This window comes from Colletes latitarsis, chromosome 7, assembly GCF_051014445.1.
Source record: "Colletes latitarsis isolate SP2378_abdomen chromosome 7, iyColLati1, whole genome shotgun sequence".
NCBI lineage: Eukaryota > Metazoa > Arthropoda > Insecta > Hymenoptera > Colletidae > Colletes > Colletes latitarsis.
In genome coordinates, this window is record NC_135140.1 from 11149922 (window position 1) to 11170037 (window position 20116).

Below are 20116 nucleotides of genomic sequence, written 5' to 3' on the forward strand. Positions count from 1 at the left end.
ACACATACATATTTATCGACATGGAACGATTGTAGGTGATGTCGACTGCTTTTACGGATTCTTTTTAGAGTCTGGGTCGTAGACTGCGTAAATGAAAATATAAAACGTCATATTGCACATGATGGAGTCTGGAAGTATGAAAGTCACGTGTTTTACGGATGAATAAGTTTTTCGCCCGTCGAGTGTGAACGATAAATGTACGATCTTGGACATAAGTATCGGAACAGTAAAATTCCGTACACGAATATTGGTAATTACTGAACAAATTATTAATACTCATTACTCTTTGCGTGACTCTTCGTTTAATTTAGTAAATGGGGTTTTAAAATAATTTAAAAAATTTCAAGAGAAGGAAAAGAAACTTATCGAAAGGTCAATGAATTGTCAATTGTCATACCAGTATTTATTTAAATTATGTCAACGTAAACTTTTTTTATGTGGCTCGGTAGTTAAGGAAAGAGAAAATCGATCGACATCGATTCCTCTGTGAACAAAAGTTATTTTCCTGCCAACGAACAAAGCAATTTTTAGAAAGTGAAACACTTTCTTTGTTCACGAGATACATTATTTAATTACGATAATATACATTATTCAAATTACCATAGTTTCTGAGTCATTTCCTATTACTAATTCGGGCCAAAATAATCTTTGACAATCTGGAAAAACATAGAACCAGCAAAGAAGAGAATAATTACTAATTTCTATAAGCATTTTAGTTGCAATAATTATGAATTATAAATATTTAATTTGAAAATTTAACACTCATGGAACTTCGCTATTTTTATGTATTTTCTCGTAAATATTAATTGTCTATTATTCTTGTTAGTTTTCTTATAGTACTATTTATATTGCTTTGTGGTTTTATTATTTGAAGAAGACTTCAAAATAGGAAGTGCATATGTTAATGTCATAGAAAATTAAAAAATTTTTTAAATTTACCGTCTCCATAGTTCGCTGGTAAAAGACGTCCGTATCTCGTGTTTGCCATACCCCATGTAGGATTTTGAAGATTGTTGCAAGAGCCATCGTACGTTCGGTATCGTGATTTTTCGCAGCCTCGTGGATACGTGTCACCACATCGAATTTCTTGATGAATGTTGCTGGTAAAATTTTGTCCGAAGCCAGCGAAGAAGCTTAAACTACATTGAAAATGTAATTGAAACCGTATCAAAATTTAACGAACACACATATACAAATTGAGAAAGAATAAGAGGGGCTTGAAAAGCTAGGGAGATGAAAAACTTGAACTTGATGGTGACCTTAACACCTGACGCAGAGGTCTAAATTAGAGGCCATTTAAAAGATATACCTGCGATTCTTATCCCAGGATTTTGGAGTTCATTGTTCATGGATAATTAATAAACTGAAGATGTTCAGATAAAAATTTAACGTGAGGTGATCATAAAAAGCAGGAAATATTTACCAAATAATATTGTATTAGATGTGGAGGATTTACGAATATCTTGATTAATATTTATTGCATGGATAAAATCACCAGCACATAAAAATATTAATGATTTAAATAAAGCATGAACAAATTATATGAAAAAAGCTAATTCATAAAATCCAGTTCTTAAAGTTAATGTTATTAAACTTAATTGACTTAATGTTGATAAAGCAATAATTTTTTTTAAATCATATTCAAAATTAGCTATTAAACCCGTTATAAAAGTAGTTATCAAAGAAATATGTAATATATAAATATTAATATTTATATTTAATATAAATAATTTATTATAACAAATTAATGAATATACTTCAGCATAAAGATACGGAGAAAATAGTGAAGATTCTCGAGGGAGGGATTATTAGTAAATAGGAATATTTTTTATATTTACCCTCTATTTAGGAACTTTGAATACGAGTTGGCTGGTTGTGGCGAGTACCCAAAAGAGTGGAAGGAGTTTCCAAAATTAATGGATAGAGGGAAATTATAGGTAGCCTCCGATGCCTTTAAGTCCAAGAAATCTGGAAAAGAACAACGCAACAGTGATTCTAAATTGAATTGACTAACACGTCGTACGGTTTTCCTTCTAAATTCTATTCTTCATTGTTATTCTGCATTAATTGATATAATCGGATTGCGTTCGAAGCTAATTAGCTTTCGTGGCCCATAAACGTCAATAATATACAGCGAGTATGAGGCAATATTGCAAACCTTCTCGTACAATTTCAAATGTATAAATTAAATGTTCTAAACAGTTAGAAATACTGCAATCTTCGAAAGAAATTTATTTGTCTATATTTATCCAGTGAATCACATTTCCTGTGCCATGTTTTGTTCTATTCAGATTCTACATTTAATTAACACGAACCAGATTATATTGTCTTTTTATTCTTCGAGATCTTGATAAAATATTTTTCGATAAAATCACATAAATGATTGTATATTTTATAATCTTTTAGTATACTGTCCCATAATTCTATATGTGTCGACTTATTTCTCTCGCCATTTTTCATGTATCGACGTTTCGTTTTCCTAGCATTTCACGAGATTCGTCATGAAATATCTCTGAAATATTATTCGATCGACAAATATTCAGGGTATTCGACCACCCCTGGGAAAAATTTTAATGGGAGATTCTTGAGGCCAAAATAAGACGAAAATCAAGAATACTAATTTGTCGATGGAGGCTTCGTTAAAAAGTTATTAACGTTTAAAGTTCCGCCCGTACTGAATTTTTTTCTAGAAAGTGGGCAGGATTTCGGGGGTAGGTCTATTTACCAAAAATTTTGTAATTGACCCCCGCAACCAAAAATAATTTTTTCAGAACGATTTGAAATTTTTTAATTTAATTTTTTAATAACCTTTTAGTGAAGCCTCAGTCAAGAAATTGATATTCTTAATTTTCGTCTTATTTTGGCCTCTGGAATCTCCCATTAAAATTTTTCCCAGGAGTGGCTGGACACCTTGTATATTCGTACAACTCCCAATCGTATTTAAAACCAACTAAGAACATGCTTTGGTTCGATCGAGCATTTCGTTCAGCTTACTCATTCCCGTTTCCATTCCCCAACGTATTTACCCGGAACCACAGTAGTCGCTACGTAAGTGAAATCACTTTAATCAGGACAAAGGCGTAGCTTTAATGCCATACCACTGTGCTCCCCCATCGACAGAAGGACGCTACTATTTTCCCACGAAAAAGGACAAATGATCGGTTACCATAATTTGCTGTCTTTCTTACGTAGGAGGTGCCTATCTCCAACGAACCTTGCATCGATTCATTTTGCCATCACCATTTTTTTTAACGTTTATCGCGCATACCATCTGATCAGGCACGTTCACCGTACCATGGACGATCGTAGGGATCCAATGTCGACGTAATAGATCGTGAAACAGGCTCGTTATTGCGCCCCGATGCCTTTCACTGCTTTCAGCCGGAACGATAAATGTTACACCAACGACAGATCATATCGATGCGACCAGGTAACTCGACGAATGAACCACTGTGACTGGCTTAGGTTCTATAGCAAACTCTCCAACGAATTTCGATCAAATTGAATATATCTATCGGTCATTACGATAGCGGTCTAAATTATAAATAAAATTTTTCCATTGTGCTCCAAAATGTTTCAAAAAGTCTATCAAAAGAAGTGTTCAGTTAACGTGAAATTTATTTGAGATCACTAAATTTCTTATATTATTTTCAAAATTCATATCTTATTATTATCAATTAATTTTTATTCATTTTCTACTTCCACCACAAAACTTACTCCAAAGCACACTATCTTTGTTCGTAACCAATTGGTGGAATGATAGATAATTAATCCATGTACTACTCAATTTAAACTAATCTCAAGTAATATATATTAAAATGGAACAAATGGTTCATTGAAATTTTCCCTGGAAAGTGCAAGTTGAATAAGCAAACATATACCCAGAAAGTGAAGTCGATTACGATTCTATAATTGATTCTCCAATTAATTTTTATTCATTTTCTACTTCCACCACAAAACTTACTCCAAAGCACACTATCTTTGTTCGTAACGAATTGGTGAAATGATAGATAATTAATCCACGTACTACTTGATTTAAACTAATCTTAAGTAATATACATTACAATGGAACAAGTGGTTCATTGACATTTTCCCTGGAAAGTGCAAGTTGAATAAGCAAACATGTACACAGAAAGTGAAGTCACGTGCCCATAATTGTGGCTATCAAAGTATTAACGCACAGAGCACATTCGTTTGTCGAAGTATAAACGTGCATTATGTTTATATATCGTGGGCATAGAACGTCCCTCGAGAACGTAACTCGAATTCCGGCATGTTACACAGTCGAACGTTTTCCAACTCGAGAACTGTTCCCTGCCATTAACTTCCACTTGTTGCATAAGGAACCTATTGCCCTAGTTTCCTTTCCAACTTGCTGCTGCCCCTTGCCTTGATTATTAATACTCGATATGCCATTCGAGAAAGCCAACCCTCGAGCAAAAAAAGAGTGACGAATTGGTGTATCCTGCTCGATTTAATGGCGTATTCGATCCCAAGATCTAGTTGATCTCTTGACACTTTGACGGTGTCGAATTAGATATGTATACTGAGTTAATAACAAACTCATAAGTAAAATAACAGTAACTGGTAGTAAATTATGCTGTCTAATTGCATAAGAGAAACTATACAATTTTGTAAAATTGAAGTTTCACCAGTTATTACGATCTCGTGTGCAACATTCTTTTCAATAGTATGATGGATATTTAAAAAAAATGAAAATTGAGAGATTCTGAAAATATTAACATCGTTATTATAAAATGGAAACTTTTTTTCGAATCGAATGTTTCTTACGCTATTCTCACCTTCATTTTCCGAGGATTTTTCATTGTCTAACGTAATCTTCCCATGACTCGCTGAAGATGCTCTTTTCAGAACTATCGCGACAAGAAAAATTGTTGTAATCCAATGCACCGTTCGTTCTTTCATATTTCTGAAACAGAAATTGAAAAAGTCTCAGAAATATTTAATCTCGTGCAGCGGGGGGGAAAATTGTAAGAAACAAATTGCAGAATCTTTTCAAAGAAGAAAACTGTGGAAAGTCACTTTTAATTTATAGATAAATAGAATTTTTAGTAAGTCGATTAAGTTCATCTTAACTATAATTTTGTCAATTTTTAATATTTTTAATCGTTCATCTGTCGATACATAATCTCTAAACCAAAAATTCCAAGAGATTGCAAAAATCAAAAATCAATTTTGACAATGTTTAAAACTATATATTTATACCGTGTAATTATCAATATTAATAAAAAAAGAATATTAAGTTTCAACTAACTCTCCCATTCAAGATTTCTTGACACACATACGTGTTAAATAAAACAAAACAAAATCTATATCAAGGCGTTTCTCAACTTTCCCTTTATTTTCATACTAATTTTCAGAAAGGCGTGCAGAAATAAAATTGCGGTAAAGCTAACCGCAACTGCAAAACGAATTTTTTCGAAAGTTTGCTATTAAATTTTTCCTCTGGCCGTGAACTCCATCAACATAATTTCTGACGATGCAGTATACTTTTATTATTAACTATGTTTAATAAGTAGACGGTATAAGTGTAGTAAAACATTGATTAAAAGTAAATAATTTAGAATCAATGAAATTAGGTATTAAATTTTGTACCTGTTTAAGAAAACTTATTTTTTCGTTGTCCTCAGATATTAAATTATATTTATTAGACATTTCCCCGGTTGTGTAAGAAAGAAAAACACAAGTGGAAACGACAAGTAATGTTTTATCTAGAGTGAAAAGTAATTACTGCAAATGGTTGCGCAAAGATGTTGGTTTCTCACGTTTTTAAAGTTTCTTATCAGCAGTTTGCAAATTATATAATCGGCTAAACGCTGAAATGAAAATGACAAGAAAATCGTAAAAACCCATTACACGGCTGTTAACGCTTCTCTGATTTTACGTTATTTCTTTTATCGCGTTGTCCATGACGAATTGCTTTCATTTCACGGAATGTAAATTCAAACTTTGTTCTGTTCAGTCGGGAGTGGGTAGAAAATCATCTCGAGACAAAAAATGTCCGATAACGAATCAAACAAGAATTTTTGTTATTCGTTATTAAAATTAAAATTTGCAATTTTATAATGGAATTCTTTGCTGCCGCGCTCTGTTTTCAAACTGTGCGCGACCGTAACGCGTTCTACACTTTCCAGATTTACGAAAAAATAACCTACATCTATAAAAATGTTCCCGAACCATTCGTACGGTGAACGCACGTGCAAGATAGTTGCATTCGAGGCCCTCCATAATACCTCTCTATGCACCAGTTTCTTTATACGTGATCATATTTTCCTTTCGATCTAATAAACCGGGGCACAATACGTCAATGTTAATCAGAAACTGCATGGTTGCCTGAGAAAATGTATTGCAGATCTTGTAAGTTTCACACTTTCAGTATACTGAGCTAATAACAAACTCAAAATTAAAATAATAGCAACTAGCAATAAATTATGTTATCTAATTGCATAAAGTAAATTATACAATTTTAAAATAAATAAATTCTCTAACAGAAACACCAATGAAAGAACGTTCAATACAAAAAAAAAATGGAAAATCGGTTTTCAATTCTCAGAAAAATCTGTCTTATGACTTACAGTATATTAAGTCAATAACAAACTCAAAATTAAAATAATAGCAACTAGTAACAAATTATGTTGTCTAATTGCATAAAGTAAATTATACAATTTTAAAATAAATAAATTCTCTAACAGAAACACCAATGAAAGAACGTTCAATACAAAAAAAAAAAGAAAAATCGGTTTTCAATTCTCAGAAAAATCTGTCTTATGACTTACAGTATATTAAGTCAATAACAAACTCAAAATTAAAATAATAGCAACTAGTAATAAATTATGTTGTCTAATTGCATAAAGTAAATTATACAATTTTAAAATAAATAAATTCTCTAACAGAAACACCAATGAAAGAACGTTCAATACAAAAAAAAAAAGAAAAATCGGTTTTCAATTCTCAGAAAAATCTGTCTTATGACTTACAGTATATTAAGTCAATAACAAACTCAAAATTAAAATAATAGCAACTAGTAATAAATTATGTTGTCTAATTGCATAAAGTAAATTATACAATTTTAAAATAAATAAATTCTCCAACAGAAACACCAATGAAAGAACGTTCAATACAAAAAAAAAATGGAAAATCGGTTTTCAATTCTCAGAAAAATCTGTCTTATGACTTACAGTATATTAAGTCAATAACAAACTCAAAATTAAAATAATAGCAACTAGCAATAAATTATGTTGTCTAATTGCATGAAGCAAATTATACAATTTTAAAATAAATAAATTCTCTAACAGAAACACCAATGAAAGAACGTTCAATACAAAAGAAAAAGGAAAATCGGTTTTCAATTCTCAGAAAAATCTGTCTTATGACTTACGACTTGCAAGAAATTAATGGACGGGAATGAATGCGCCCGCGGCGGTTAGAGTACGACGAACCTAATAGATCGATTGACATCTCGTTTTTATTTTCGTAGATAAATGTTTCTAAATACGGAGTTACGTAGCGCAGGGAAATTTTGCACTAACGGTGCACGAGAAACTCGGTAAAAGCAACTCGTGTGTAACGTGCAACGGCTCGCGATCGCCTTCCGGTTGCATGTCGCGGACTTCTTCGCGAAAAAACCGACGTATTAATCAAAACCGCCAATTAATGTTTGTTTATGACGCGAGATCTGTGTCAAATTGCAACGCGATGAAAGGAGTTAGCATGCGGCGTAAAGATCGTTCTTGTACACGCTATTTCGTTTTATTTATTTACTAGCTACCATTCGTAACGAATTTTTAATAAAGAAAGCAAAAATTATTTTAATTAACGTGCATTATCGTTGTCTCATTTAATATTCTTTTCAGTAATCTATCAAAGATGCAATAGTTGATAAACAGAAAATAAACAATATTACTTTTAATTACGATAAATATATGTGTGTGTTTAGATATATATATGTTCTGAAGGAATTTGATCAATTATTGAAATTGATTTAATTCGATTCGAAATATCCTGTTCTTTTAGCACTACTACTGCAACTCCATTTTGTTTCATTCTTTAATTGATCACGTGATTCAGTTCTGCCGTTTTTCCCAGCATACTCCAATTTTTCTACTCATAAATAATGCATAAACTATCATGAAAGATGAATGGAGCATAGTGAACGCTTTCTGGGAGAGTTGAAACATCCTGCTCTGACGAAATTGTTTACAGTTTGTCACGTTTGAGGACAAGGATTAGGGAAAGTACATAGTCTGAGGCGACGATGGCGAGTATACTAATTTATCGTGGAATTCCCTGTATTGTGTCATCGTGTTTTCGACGATACGACCTCGAAATAGAACCTGTTTCACGTTGGCTAGACCAGTGATTGCGTTTCCTTGGGATTTTTAATTTTAGAGATTCGGGAATTCCCCAATTCTTCTTTATTTTGGTCGTTGGGATTCGAAAAATCACGTCGAAAAACTTTTAGGGAGAAAGTTTGCTTCTTTTCCACTAGATGGCACCTGTTCTGTGCCCATGCAATATGGCGTGCATTAAATACTCTCGATTGCCACATTTGTTTTTAAAGAAAAACTAAACGGAAAAATATTTAGACTAGTATTTGACTTAGTTGAAAAATTTTCATCTGAGAAAGTACTTTCGTCGTTTCGAAATAAATCACAAAAAATGGTAACCCCTTATAAACGTTGCTATAGTTTTGCCTCTAAAAATAATTATTTTTGTAATATTTTCTAAGTTTCTCGATACATTTCTAGTATCCCGAAATGTTTTAAAATTAGAAGAGAAGGGAAAATTTGTTAAAAAATCTCCAAAATTTTCTATACTGGATTCTCGAACTTCGCTGGACGACGTTCAGTCGTTCTACGCGATTTCTCGCTTGATTGATGAAACGAACGAAGGCGATGCGACACGATAATTGCAATGAAGTAATTCCTGCTACGCAATTGAGCCAAGACAATTTGTAAAGTGACTTACGACTTTGGTGAAGAAATTTTCTGGAACCGTTTAGTGCAGCTTCGTATGGCGTTGTAGAATCAGAATGTTCGGATAAAAAGCAAGGATAACATTAAGTAGAAAGTTATTTGTTGAGCCAGAAGTCAAAGCACACCTGCAAGTCACACCTGCGAATTGTGAAACGTGCCGAGAATAGATACCTTACAATGGTGTGAAAAAAAACGAGTTTAAATTTTGATAAAATGACATAACGATTAAATACATTCGCTGGGATATTTCGTGTTCATAACAAGGTGTACCAAAAAAAAAAAAGATTTTCTTATCGACTTGCAAAGCTGATGAAATTTATGTTGAACGTATTCCTTGATGTAAGAAATTCCTCAACTGCAAATCACTTCGTTGAAGTTTCGACGTTCTAATTTATTTATTTATTCCCATGGTTCGATTACAAAAATTTATTCGCTATTGTTTTCTAGAAATAAAATAATCTAAAAAGCAAGCTGCAGTAGGGGACAAAATACAAACCAAAACAATTGGGTCGATTATTCAATTGGAATTATAAATAGAAATTAGAGAAAACCGTTTAATTTCCCAACATTTCAGATCAAGATTAACATATTTTCCATATAATTTCATCGCTTCGAACGAAACATTGTACAGTATTGCGCGTTAATTAGAGACAACATAGTTTCAAGAAAATCGAAATTGCTCTTGGAATTTATTGTTCAATAATGAAACGACAAAACACTTTCAACTTTCCGTGGAATGAATTCCTGTTTACCGAAGATCTATTCGCACATAAATCAGCCATTTACATTTTCCCAGGTATAATAAGTTTCCACGTTTGTTCCCTTAATTTAAAAAGATAATTCTGCGTTCGATCTCGAAATCGTCTTTATAGAAACGCAATCGTTTCTGTAAACGTTCCTGAGATACGACGAAAAAAACGAGCAACAATCGAATTAATTACGTTGTTATTGCTAGAAACGAGGCAACGTGACGAAATCGATTTAACGATTCGCGCGCGAGTACCGAGGAATTTTTATTTAGCACTTTCTTCATTCGGTTTTCCACGAGGAAGCTCTCGGTGTTTACACGCGATAATTAGACGCGCAACAACTGCACAAGTGCAGTCTCTGTAGCAATTGCACAAAACTGGCTTCGATTACACCGAAGGTTAATGCTCGGTGACCGTGGTGACTCGAAACTTTTAGGACTTCTTTTTAACTTCACTAAAAGTTTCAGAAAACTCATTTAAAATACGATACACAAGATAAGGGTAATTTGAATCGAATAAAAAATATATTTCACAACATATTTTAACATTTTTAAATGGAATTTATAATTTCGATAGCGGAAGATTAAATTTTGTACCAGGATCTATAGGTCTATAAAAGTCTCGTAAATATCGATATAGTATCGCCAATATTTCAGGACGAAGTTACACCCACGAAAGACGCTTTTCCATGCTTCATTAAATTGCCCCAAGTTTCTCCCAAGCTGAGCAAACGTCGGTCGTTAATTAGTGCAATCGCTGTGTGTTATCAAACAGGAAAGGAGAACGCGAGAACCGATCGTTGATTCATCGTTCTCGTTCTGCGATATTATGTAATTACTCTATCGATATTCCCAGACTTCGAGGATCTCGAAGCACTTGCATCTGCGATAAACCAACGACCATGGATTAGGAACATCAAATGGAACACGTGAAACGTTAAACAAACTCAAAGTTGATCATAACTGAAATTGAAACGTCTGTTTGATCATTTGAAACGTAAAACTTACGGGCCCCCCCATGAGGATATCGATCATGAAACATAATTCTTGGGGTCCTCGTCGAAAGCTTGTACGACTTGTAAACTTTAACATTCTAGTTTAACATTTTGTTTTGTATTAATTCATGATTACTTGATGAATGTATAATAAATGTAAGATAATTATTTTTAGCCATGACTCTTGCAAATAAACGTTTGTTATTTTGTATATCAGAACATAAAAACAACGAATTTTAGTCAAATCAAATCCAACTTTAACATTTAGACTCCTCGTCAGAAACTGTCCTCCATTTTAGACTACAAATCTGCAAAATTTTATTAAAATCAGGAGAGGGGATAATTCATGAATGTACTTTTCCAGTGACCTTTCCTCTCCAACTCTATTTAAATTTCACGTCACCAAAATCGATGAGGTCGACGATAAATAACATCCAGACCTTGGATTATTGCCATAACTGTTTGCCAAATTACACAATTTGGTGTGTTTACATCTAAATGTACGAAATTTAGGTTTAAACAAAGTTTATTCTCTGGCAAGGTAACAGCAAATTGTATGTATATTCGTGTTTTAGAGGTTATAATTTTCGATTGTAACCTCCATTTTAAGAAAGTCTTTCAGCAGTTGTCGAATGCTAGTTCCCAGTTATCTAAAAACAGTGTTTCGTTTTTAAAGGGTATCGATATTCGTATGAATAATCGTGTTGCATCGTGAAAGTGTGGGTTCGTTTCATAAATCAGCTATACCATTTAAAAATTTAATGAATAGATAAAGTTTAAGCGACATCGCGTTTCCAAGCTCGTTTCCTAGCCTCTAATGATCTCCTCGCGGAGGATGTAGTACGCATTGTATGTTTGCGGCGCGTAAATTTGCATCGGAAACGTTGGGGCAACAAGATTCCGTAACCTTTTGCCTAAACGGAATTGCAAAATTGGAGAGTTCTTTGTTTGTTAGAAACTTCACACGAGCAGAACTTCGCGGTAGCAACTTCTGTTTTTGTAGCAAACAAGTCGTTGCGTTAGTTGCGTGCCTCACCTTTAAATTGTCTCTTCTTCGAACAGCAGAACACTTTTATTGCACCAGACTTTAATCCAATAAATAAAAAATCATTGTCGCAATTGGTGTACAAATAATTGCAATATTATAGAAGTAAATAGATCTTTTTTATTTCGAAAGACTGTCTGTATTTGTTAATCTAAGAAGGATTTCTGGAACTCTCTGTTGTTTTAAATTTTCATATTTGCAAGGAATCCACGAATACCATAGTTCGCGGAAAAAACTGTTTAACAACCTTCGTCTATAGAACTCCGCTCATAAAATGTTAACGAGAATACTAGGCGTAATTGGCGGGAAAAGAAACTCGACTTGCAAGTTGCCTAAAATGGTTTGATTGGTTCGATGGAATGGAAGGTTAATAACTACTTAAAGATATTTATTAAATTCCACCTGTAGGAATTGACGTCGAAATTTCAGACTTGAAAATTCAAATCAAACGATTAACACGTTGGCTGCCACGTCAGGTTTCTATGTTTGGATGTACCCTCGACATTTGTTCAAATTTCAGTGGAAAATATAATTCGATAATTCAATGGCGTATCCGTTCTTTCGTTGTAAATGATTTTAATAAGTTTGAAGCACCGGTCGCTAAACGTGTTAATTTGTTAGAGCTACTAGATTTCACAGTGATTTTAATAACAGTGAAATCAATTTAAAAAATAATTGTTACAATCGTTCGTTCGTGTCGTCCATATTTTTCTTTCAACCCCCAACCTCGAAGAACAATATCAATTACGATTCACTCTGGTCCACCAGTAAACTAAAGAAAAACCTATAATATTCAGTAATTAATCGTGTCTATTGCTCGATAAATTTATATCGATGGACCTAAAATTCTTCCGAGTAAAACATAATGATCGTTTCCGCAACGTTGAAAGAAATTCATTAGTTTCCGTTGGGACGGGGAAACAAGTGTTTCTTAGAACAGGGAGTAAAACCTGCTCGATTTCCACACGTAATGACCAATTTACCCAGCAATGCTGTACGAGTATTTTTCGACAGGAAATAACGGAACAATTTGTTCACCCTGTCTGGGAAAGTATGCTATTTCCTTTTTACCCGCATGTTTCGATTGGATTTAATCGTTACAGATGGGTTGCATCCAGGGGGGGGGGGGGGGAAACGAGAGTCTCGTATTGAAATCCTGGCAAATGACGTCTCGTGGACAGATTGAGAAATTACGTGTCGAATTTTCTGCGGTCGGAAGTGAGAATGACGTTCTTGATCTGCGAATTTACACGTGAATGTCACAGTAAACGGTGGTCGAGCTGTTTCATTCCCGCGTCTTTCGAACATTCATGGATTCTCGAATGGCAATAATTCAATCATTAACCCAATCGTTATGGTACAATACATAATATACACTATACATACTGGAATCTCACTATAGGTGGTCGGTCGAGCACTAGTGAGAAAGATATAGGTCGAGCGTAGCCCTCTACTGGCGAGCGCGGGAAGTGTCGCCAGAACTGCTACTAAAAACTAGCGTTGCGTCTATCTTTGCACTTTTTACGCACTTTTTACCCCTCTACAAGACAGTATTATTGCGACGGATTGAAGATGCATCGTTACGGCAACGTGAAGGCTGTTCCGCAACGATGTGAAGCCGCCTCTTCGAACGAGCGGAAGCGAAAACCCGTGATTTCCGGTTGTTAGAGGAATCGGCAACGATTTAAAAGATGAGAACTACGAGAAACCTCGTAGCGTGCGAACATGCGATCAAATCCCTGTTAAATAAAATTCCTTGTTCGTTAGTTTGTGTTTATTAGTTGTGTGTTATGAGTTCTACGAGAAACACCTCGCCCCGGCGCAACAGTACTTAAAACTACTAATTTAAGAGTTATTGCGATTCAAAGTTTTCTTAATATACGTATTCAACCATATCGAAATTAATTTCAACAAATAAATGGCTTCAGGTATCTTTAGATTGCAATAACCTTTATATTACTAGTTTTTAGACGTAACTCCCTTATTACTGTTTTGTAGAGGAAAGAAAAGGGTCTCGATTATAGAAAACGCAGAATTATTAATATTTCTGAAGTGGTTCGAACAATTTCCTCCGTAAAAATAATCGAAACTCTCGAAGGTCCAAACTTTTCTTCTCTAATATTTATCTAGTCGTGGCTGTTAATGGATTCAAATCGAGCGAGCTTAAGAAAAGTAGCGTACGCTTTATCTCGATAATCCGTTTATAGAGTTGTTTCGCAACGAACGTTTATCGAGTTGTATATTTCACCACTGTGCAATAACGATTGTAATTGAACAATTTAGTGCTTAGCACTTTCACGATCGGTGACGTGTTCCACGCGCGCAGGAATCGTCGTGTTACGTAGCCCGAAGCTAAGAACCGGTGACACAGCGTTAGATTTTTTTTTTTTTCCTTTCCGCCTCGGAAGAAAAAGTCTGGGACCATTCAAAGTGTGAATGATTTCAGTTACGCAACAATCGATTCCCCCTACTGGATAATTTCTTATTCGTTCAGCGTAGTGTTTGCGCTGAATCATCGAAATACCACAGGAAGGACAACAGTTTGCAAAAAAAGTGACAAGGAAATTGCACGAAAATTTAACGTAACAATTTATATTCCTTTCTTTGCTCTGTTGGGTATCGTGACTTCATTTTGAGCACAGTTATATTAAAGAAATTAATAGAAATTTTACGTACTATGTTATTTTAATAAACTATGTAGAATATTTTATTCACGACGATATTGAACATACATCATTGAAGTTCCCGCGAGGTTACGAGACACTAGCGCCATCGTTTAAACGTGTGCGCAAGGTAGATGCGCAGAATAATTGTAGGGTCGACGCATGTATTATTATCTCATATTTAAAAAAAAGAAAGAGTTGACTCGAACACTTAATCTCATTCCAAGTATAGTTGACCAATTAAATAAATAATTAAATCTACAACAATGTTTACAAATCGTATTAAAAGCACGAGGTGCATAACCTATATTTTCACACAAGATATTCCTGACCCAGACCTTGATGAAAATCGTAATAAAACTTAATGAATTATAATAAACTTCTGTCCCGTCGCGTTTTCGTAACTCTTTTTGCGCGTGGCGTTCTTCGAACGACCGAATCAAGGACGTACGTCAAGGAACGTTGAATTTCTTTAATGATACCTGTTGCGCGAAGATCAAAGAAATGCAAATTCTCGAGCATAATGCTAGGAGAAAGTTTTGCGTGCATGCGTGTTTAGCTAAAACGTACGGAAGATAGATCGCAATCTTCTGAATGCAGATAATTAAGCCACATTTTTACGCTGATTATGCGTACGTATATGTTAAAAGTAAATTTGCTCGATGGAAGTACACTAAATGACGTTGAACGATCCATTTTCCGCTTATTTTAAACCTGATTAAACTTTATCGAAGTCTGATTTAATTAGTCATTGCTGCTTCGACCTCCTACATTGTTTTCTGTGGTTAAAAAACGTATTTTCAATTTATAAATCAATAATACTGCGTACGTGGCAAATTGTCAGAATAATGGTGGGTTAATTGAACGCAATTTTTTGTGCTCTTCCTTTACACGAGCTCATTAATCATTGCACAGGATCCAGAAAAAGAACTACTGACTTTCAAATTAAATGAATATCTCTGAAACTATCTGACACATTTATCGTTCGCGTTCGTTAGTTTTATAAATCCATCACATTTATTTGCACTCGGTATATATTAATGATTGCGGTATACGATACATTCGTTTCACAATAGTGATTTTCATTCGTTTTAAAGTCAAAAAGGAAGTCCTCGTAAAAAAAACTATCGTACGTTAGGATTGTAATAATTTTCAAAAGTGATTCATTTGCCTGAAGACCCAATTCCAATAGTGATTATTTGCAATATATTTTTTTGATTTTTTCTTCGTTCCTAGATACATACAAAATGTATAAAGATTTTGTATAATTGTTGATGAACATCATTTTTATTTGACAAGTGTAATAAACATTTTATCAGTTCATTATTAAAATAAAAACGTATAATAACAAACATAAAATGTATAAGAAATTGTAGTAAAAGGATTCTTTAGAAATATTAATATGATTGAACGTGTTACGTTACAACATTAAAATAAATGATCACACGAGCCTCTATAATTGACGCCAGAAATTTTAACAAAACAGCATGTAATAATGTCCATTGTGTGGAAGACACTATGTGTGATTTATTAGTCTCCAATTGCATTATTTAATTAATATTTTCAACATAAATTGTTTGGAATGCTCGTTACAACCGTGATACTTCTCAACGATATTACTACATTGTGTGTTAATTAATACATCGATCAGAAGATATAAATAATTTGTATTTTCATTAAATATTTCATTCCCTTCTGTTTCTTGCGTCATTGCGTATCTTACGATTGTTTATTTTCTTAAGAAATATAATGAAAAAGACTCGAAGTCTTCAATTGTTCGTTTATGCCTAGAAATACGAAAATTTCGACGAATTTATATTATTTTCTTACTGCTTTCAAGTACGTTCATTTTTATATTTATTTAGTTACCTTAGTTTATACAATTCAACTACTAATATCTAATATACCTGTTTTTGCTTATTAAAAATGAGTGTACTTAAAAGCGGTAAAAAAAATAATATAAATTCGTCGAAATTTTCATATTTCTAGGCATAAAGAAACAATCGAAGACTTCGAGTATTGTTCATTATATTTCTTGAGAAAATAAACAATTGTACGATATATTAGGTTTATACAGGGTGTTCAGCCACCCCTAGGAAAAATTTTAATATGGGATTCTAGAGGCCAAAATAAGACGAAAATCAAGAATATTAATTTCTTGACTAAGGCTTCATTAAAAAGTTATTAACGTTTAAAGTTCCGCCCGTTCTGAATTTTTTTCTAGAAAGTGGGAAGGATTTCGGGGGTATGTCTATTGACCAAAAATGATTATAATTGACCCCCGCAACCGAAAATAATTTTTTTAGAACGATTTGAAAAAATTGTTTTTTGCCGAAAAATTTCAGCACCTACCCCCTATCGATTTTTCTTAGGAACTCGTTTTTTATTTTTAGTAATTTCGTTTGACGTCCTACAGAAAAGTTGTTTAATACTTTTTTGTAGGTACTTATGGGCTCTACTTCAGAAAAAAGTTTCATTCAAATATATTCACTATTATAGGAGTTATGCCTGTTTGAAAATTGGACCATTTTTTTGTGGTTTTTCTAATATTACGGGGTCAAGGAACAACTTTTCGAATATTTTTATAATTTCTACATATTCTCCACCAAAATACGCGTAGTTTGCTTTTTTAAACATTAAAATCGTCCAATCCGTTCAGAAGTTATGACGTTTTGAAGATTCGCATGAAAATTTGGGCAGAAATTATAGTTTCGGTAAGGAATTTTTTTCTCGAAACTGAATAGGATTTCGGGGGTATGTCTATTGACCAAAAATGATTGTAATTGATCCCCGCAACCGAAAATAATTTTTTCAAAGTAATTTGAAATTTTTTAATTTTGTTGAAAAATTCCTACACCTACACACTGCCGATTTTTATTAAGAACTCGTTTTTAATTTTTAATAAATTTGTTTGACGCTTTACGGAAATGTTGTTTAATACTTTTTTGTAGGTATCCATGAGCTCTACTTCAGAAATAAATTTCAATTAAATATATTCACTATTCTAGGAGTTATGGCTGTTTGAAAATTGGTCCATTTTTAGGGGGTTTTTCTTACTTTTCAATTTTGACCTCTAGAATCCCCCATTAAAATTTTTCCCATGGATGGCCGAACACCCTGTATATTAGTGTATAAACAGGGATAGGGATTATGTCTGGGAACTGTCGATTTCGGAATAGAAGGCAATATATCGAGCGAAGCTCGCTAATAGTTCAACTTAAGCATTGTTTAACCTTTAATCGTCGGAATATTCACACGGCAGATGCTAAATGGCAAGTCCAAGGTATTTTCTCTGGTTCATCTACGAGCGAGGACACTTCTCTATGCCACTTGCAATTAAATAAAGGATAAGTTAACTATCCTTTTAATATATTTTATTATAAATTACTCGTCGATCAGAAAAGAAAGAAAATCTATCGAATTTCGACAAAAACAGAAAATAGAAACATTATGCATAAGGTTGACTCTATTTTTCGACTAACGAAATTTTCATGTTGTGATCATTATTTTTCAAGATTTAAAATTCGTACCAATATCTATAATAGTAAATATCAAAACAAAATTATATTTTGTTCGGGTAAATAAATAAATTTTCCATTAAGTTTTGTGTTTTCTATTTAATTTAATTAACTCACCTAATATAGTTTAATAAATACTCCCGTTTCACGTATTTTTCAAATAAAATTAATACAATATTCTATAAGTTTGTAGAAAGTAAAAAAATATTTTTGTTGTCTGTTGATTACGAAATATATTTAATTAAACTTTCTAAAGATAATGCTGACTTAAAAGAGCTAGGAACTCAGTCAATTTCTACAATATTTACACTTTTCATTTCGTATTCTAGTGAGTAAACACAACTCGTATTTCATTTTTGTTATTTTTATTTCATTATTTTGACATGCATATGTCTAATTTTGTTTATTAAAACAAAATGTTACGCCACGCTCGGTGATGTTTGTTAAATAATCCGAGCCCCTTGTCAATTTCTAAGGAATAATTTACGAAGTAGTGAATTCACTTGCATTATCACGACGCGCTGGTGATTAATGCCTTTGCATTCCTAACAGCTGTCACAAGTAGCCGAAACATTAATCATGTTCCCCGAAGCAAGGGAAGTTGATGCATTTTCGCGCGACAGATAAATTCGCGAAACACTTTCCAATATTTTCTGCAAATTAATTGCGCCTTAAGTACATTTAATCTCTGAAATTACAACATAGGTAAACGCAAATCTATTTTTCATCCTAAGTACTATCACTCAGAATCAATTACACAACTTTTTCTGAAATAAGTGTAGATTGTAATTTAAATGGTTCACGAAACAGGGAATTTCGAATAAAATCAAAAGTAATGGCAATTTATGTGGATAATGATCGTAAAAAAAATCTTTTCGTTTAGTAGGCGATATAAAATTTTACTTTTGACAAAATACTAAACTGGTGATAATAGTTTTATTAATAAAAAAAATATTCCCTTAACGCGAGAACGTTTATTTTCATTTTTTATAAATTTCACTCGAACCCGATCTTTTATTTATCGTCATTGTCAACGGCAAAATTCTCATCAAAAATTCACTTTCGAAAGTGAAACAAATTTGGCCTAAAATAAGTAACAATCCGCTAAAAAAATATTTTTACTCTCATAAAAAATTTCAAATTCACGCATCGATTTAATTCAGACATCTACAAAGTAAAAAACTATTGCAAAGCAAAAAGTACAATTCAAAATACAAATACAATTAATAACAATACAAAATCTATCTTCGGTTAGAATACGTCACTGGCAAATCGAATTCCATTTTTATAATTTTTTAGAAAAATACAATTAATTATTCGAGTGGCGTTTCTTTCAATGACGAAATGCTCGTGGCGCGAGTTAACGAGCCCTGGATGCGTCCTCGGGAAGTCGCAAACGTTGGGAAACTTTCGATCCGCGGAGGGTTGTTTCGAACTTACCGGAAAAGGAAACTTCGGATCCTTCGAACGCCAAACTGCTGACCCGACGGAACTTCTCGTCGACGCACAAGTTGAACGAGATCACTTCATACGCGTTTAGTCGTGCGATATATACCGAACACGTGATACCAGGACGACTGAGCGAGCCTAAGATACGAGCCGAACTTTATAAATGGTGGGAGAAAGTGCACAGAAGGTACGCTATCGTTGATCTGCAGGTACCCCACGCTCCCAAAAGCTTCGACGTATCCACCTTGATTTTTAGCGTCGTTTACCACCGTCTGCAACGTTGACGTTTTAATACGCCGTTTTAGAAAGGATCCTACTCCCCAATTCCTTTTTTATTTCACCGCGACACGTTCGATTTCTTTCTGCCTTTTATTTCGAACGTGCGAGTCACTCCGCGTCGCGCCACGCAACTTCGATCCTTGATCCTTACAGAGTTAAAGTAGTGAACCGTCGAATATGACTATAGTATTTTGTGATCTATTATTCGAAATTAATTATCGAAAGTGGTCTAAAACGATCCTTAATCGCAGTGTATTTGCATGGACTATTTTTGGAAGTCTATCGAAGCTCGTAGACTCTGGAAAATTGAAAACGAGATGGAACTTTGAGACGTTACAAGACGTAACGTTAAGTTCGGAAGATTTATTTTAGTTCGATGGTCTGATATTGACATTTTATTAAAAAGAAGAATCATCTTGTGTT

General features: G+C 33.6%; 1 protein-coding gene across 2 annotated transcripts in view; it reads right to left on the minus strand.

The window, feature by feature from the left end:
- Nucleotides 1–19550, minus strand: part of LOC143343844 (peroxidase) — a 30027-nt gene extending 10477 nt beyond the window's left edge. Inside the window, exons 1-4 of one of the 2 annotated variants that reach the window (XM_076769132.1) lie at nt 19406–19550; nt 4803–4930; nt 1839–1968; nt 940–1100 (exon numbers count right to left, since the gene is read on the minus strand). In XM_076769132.1, coding sequence (XP_076625247.1) covers nt 940–1100; nt 1839–1968; nt 4803–4926 — 415 coding nt within the window. In that variant the 5' untranslated portion in view covers nt 4927–4930; nt 19406–19550. Of the gene's footprint in view, nt 1–939; nt 1101–1838; nt 1969–4802; nt 4931–5616; nt 5732–19405 lie in introns of those variants that run through there. The other variant, XM_076769131.1, reaches the window with a different exon arrangement.
- Between the last annotated feature and the right edge of the window lie 566 nt (nt 19551–20116).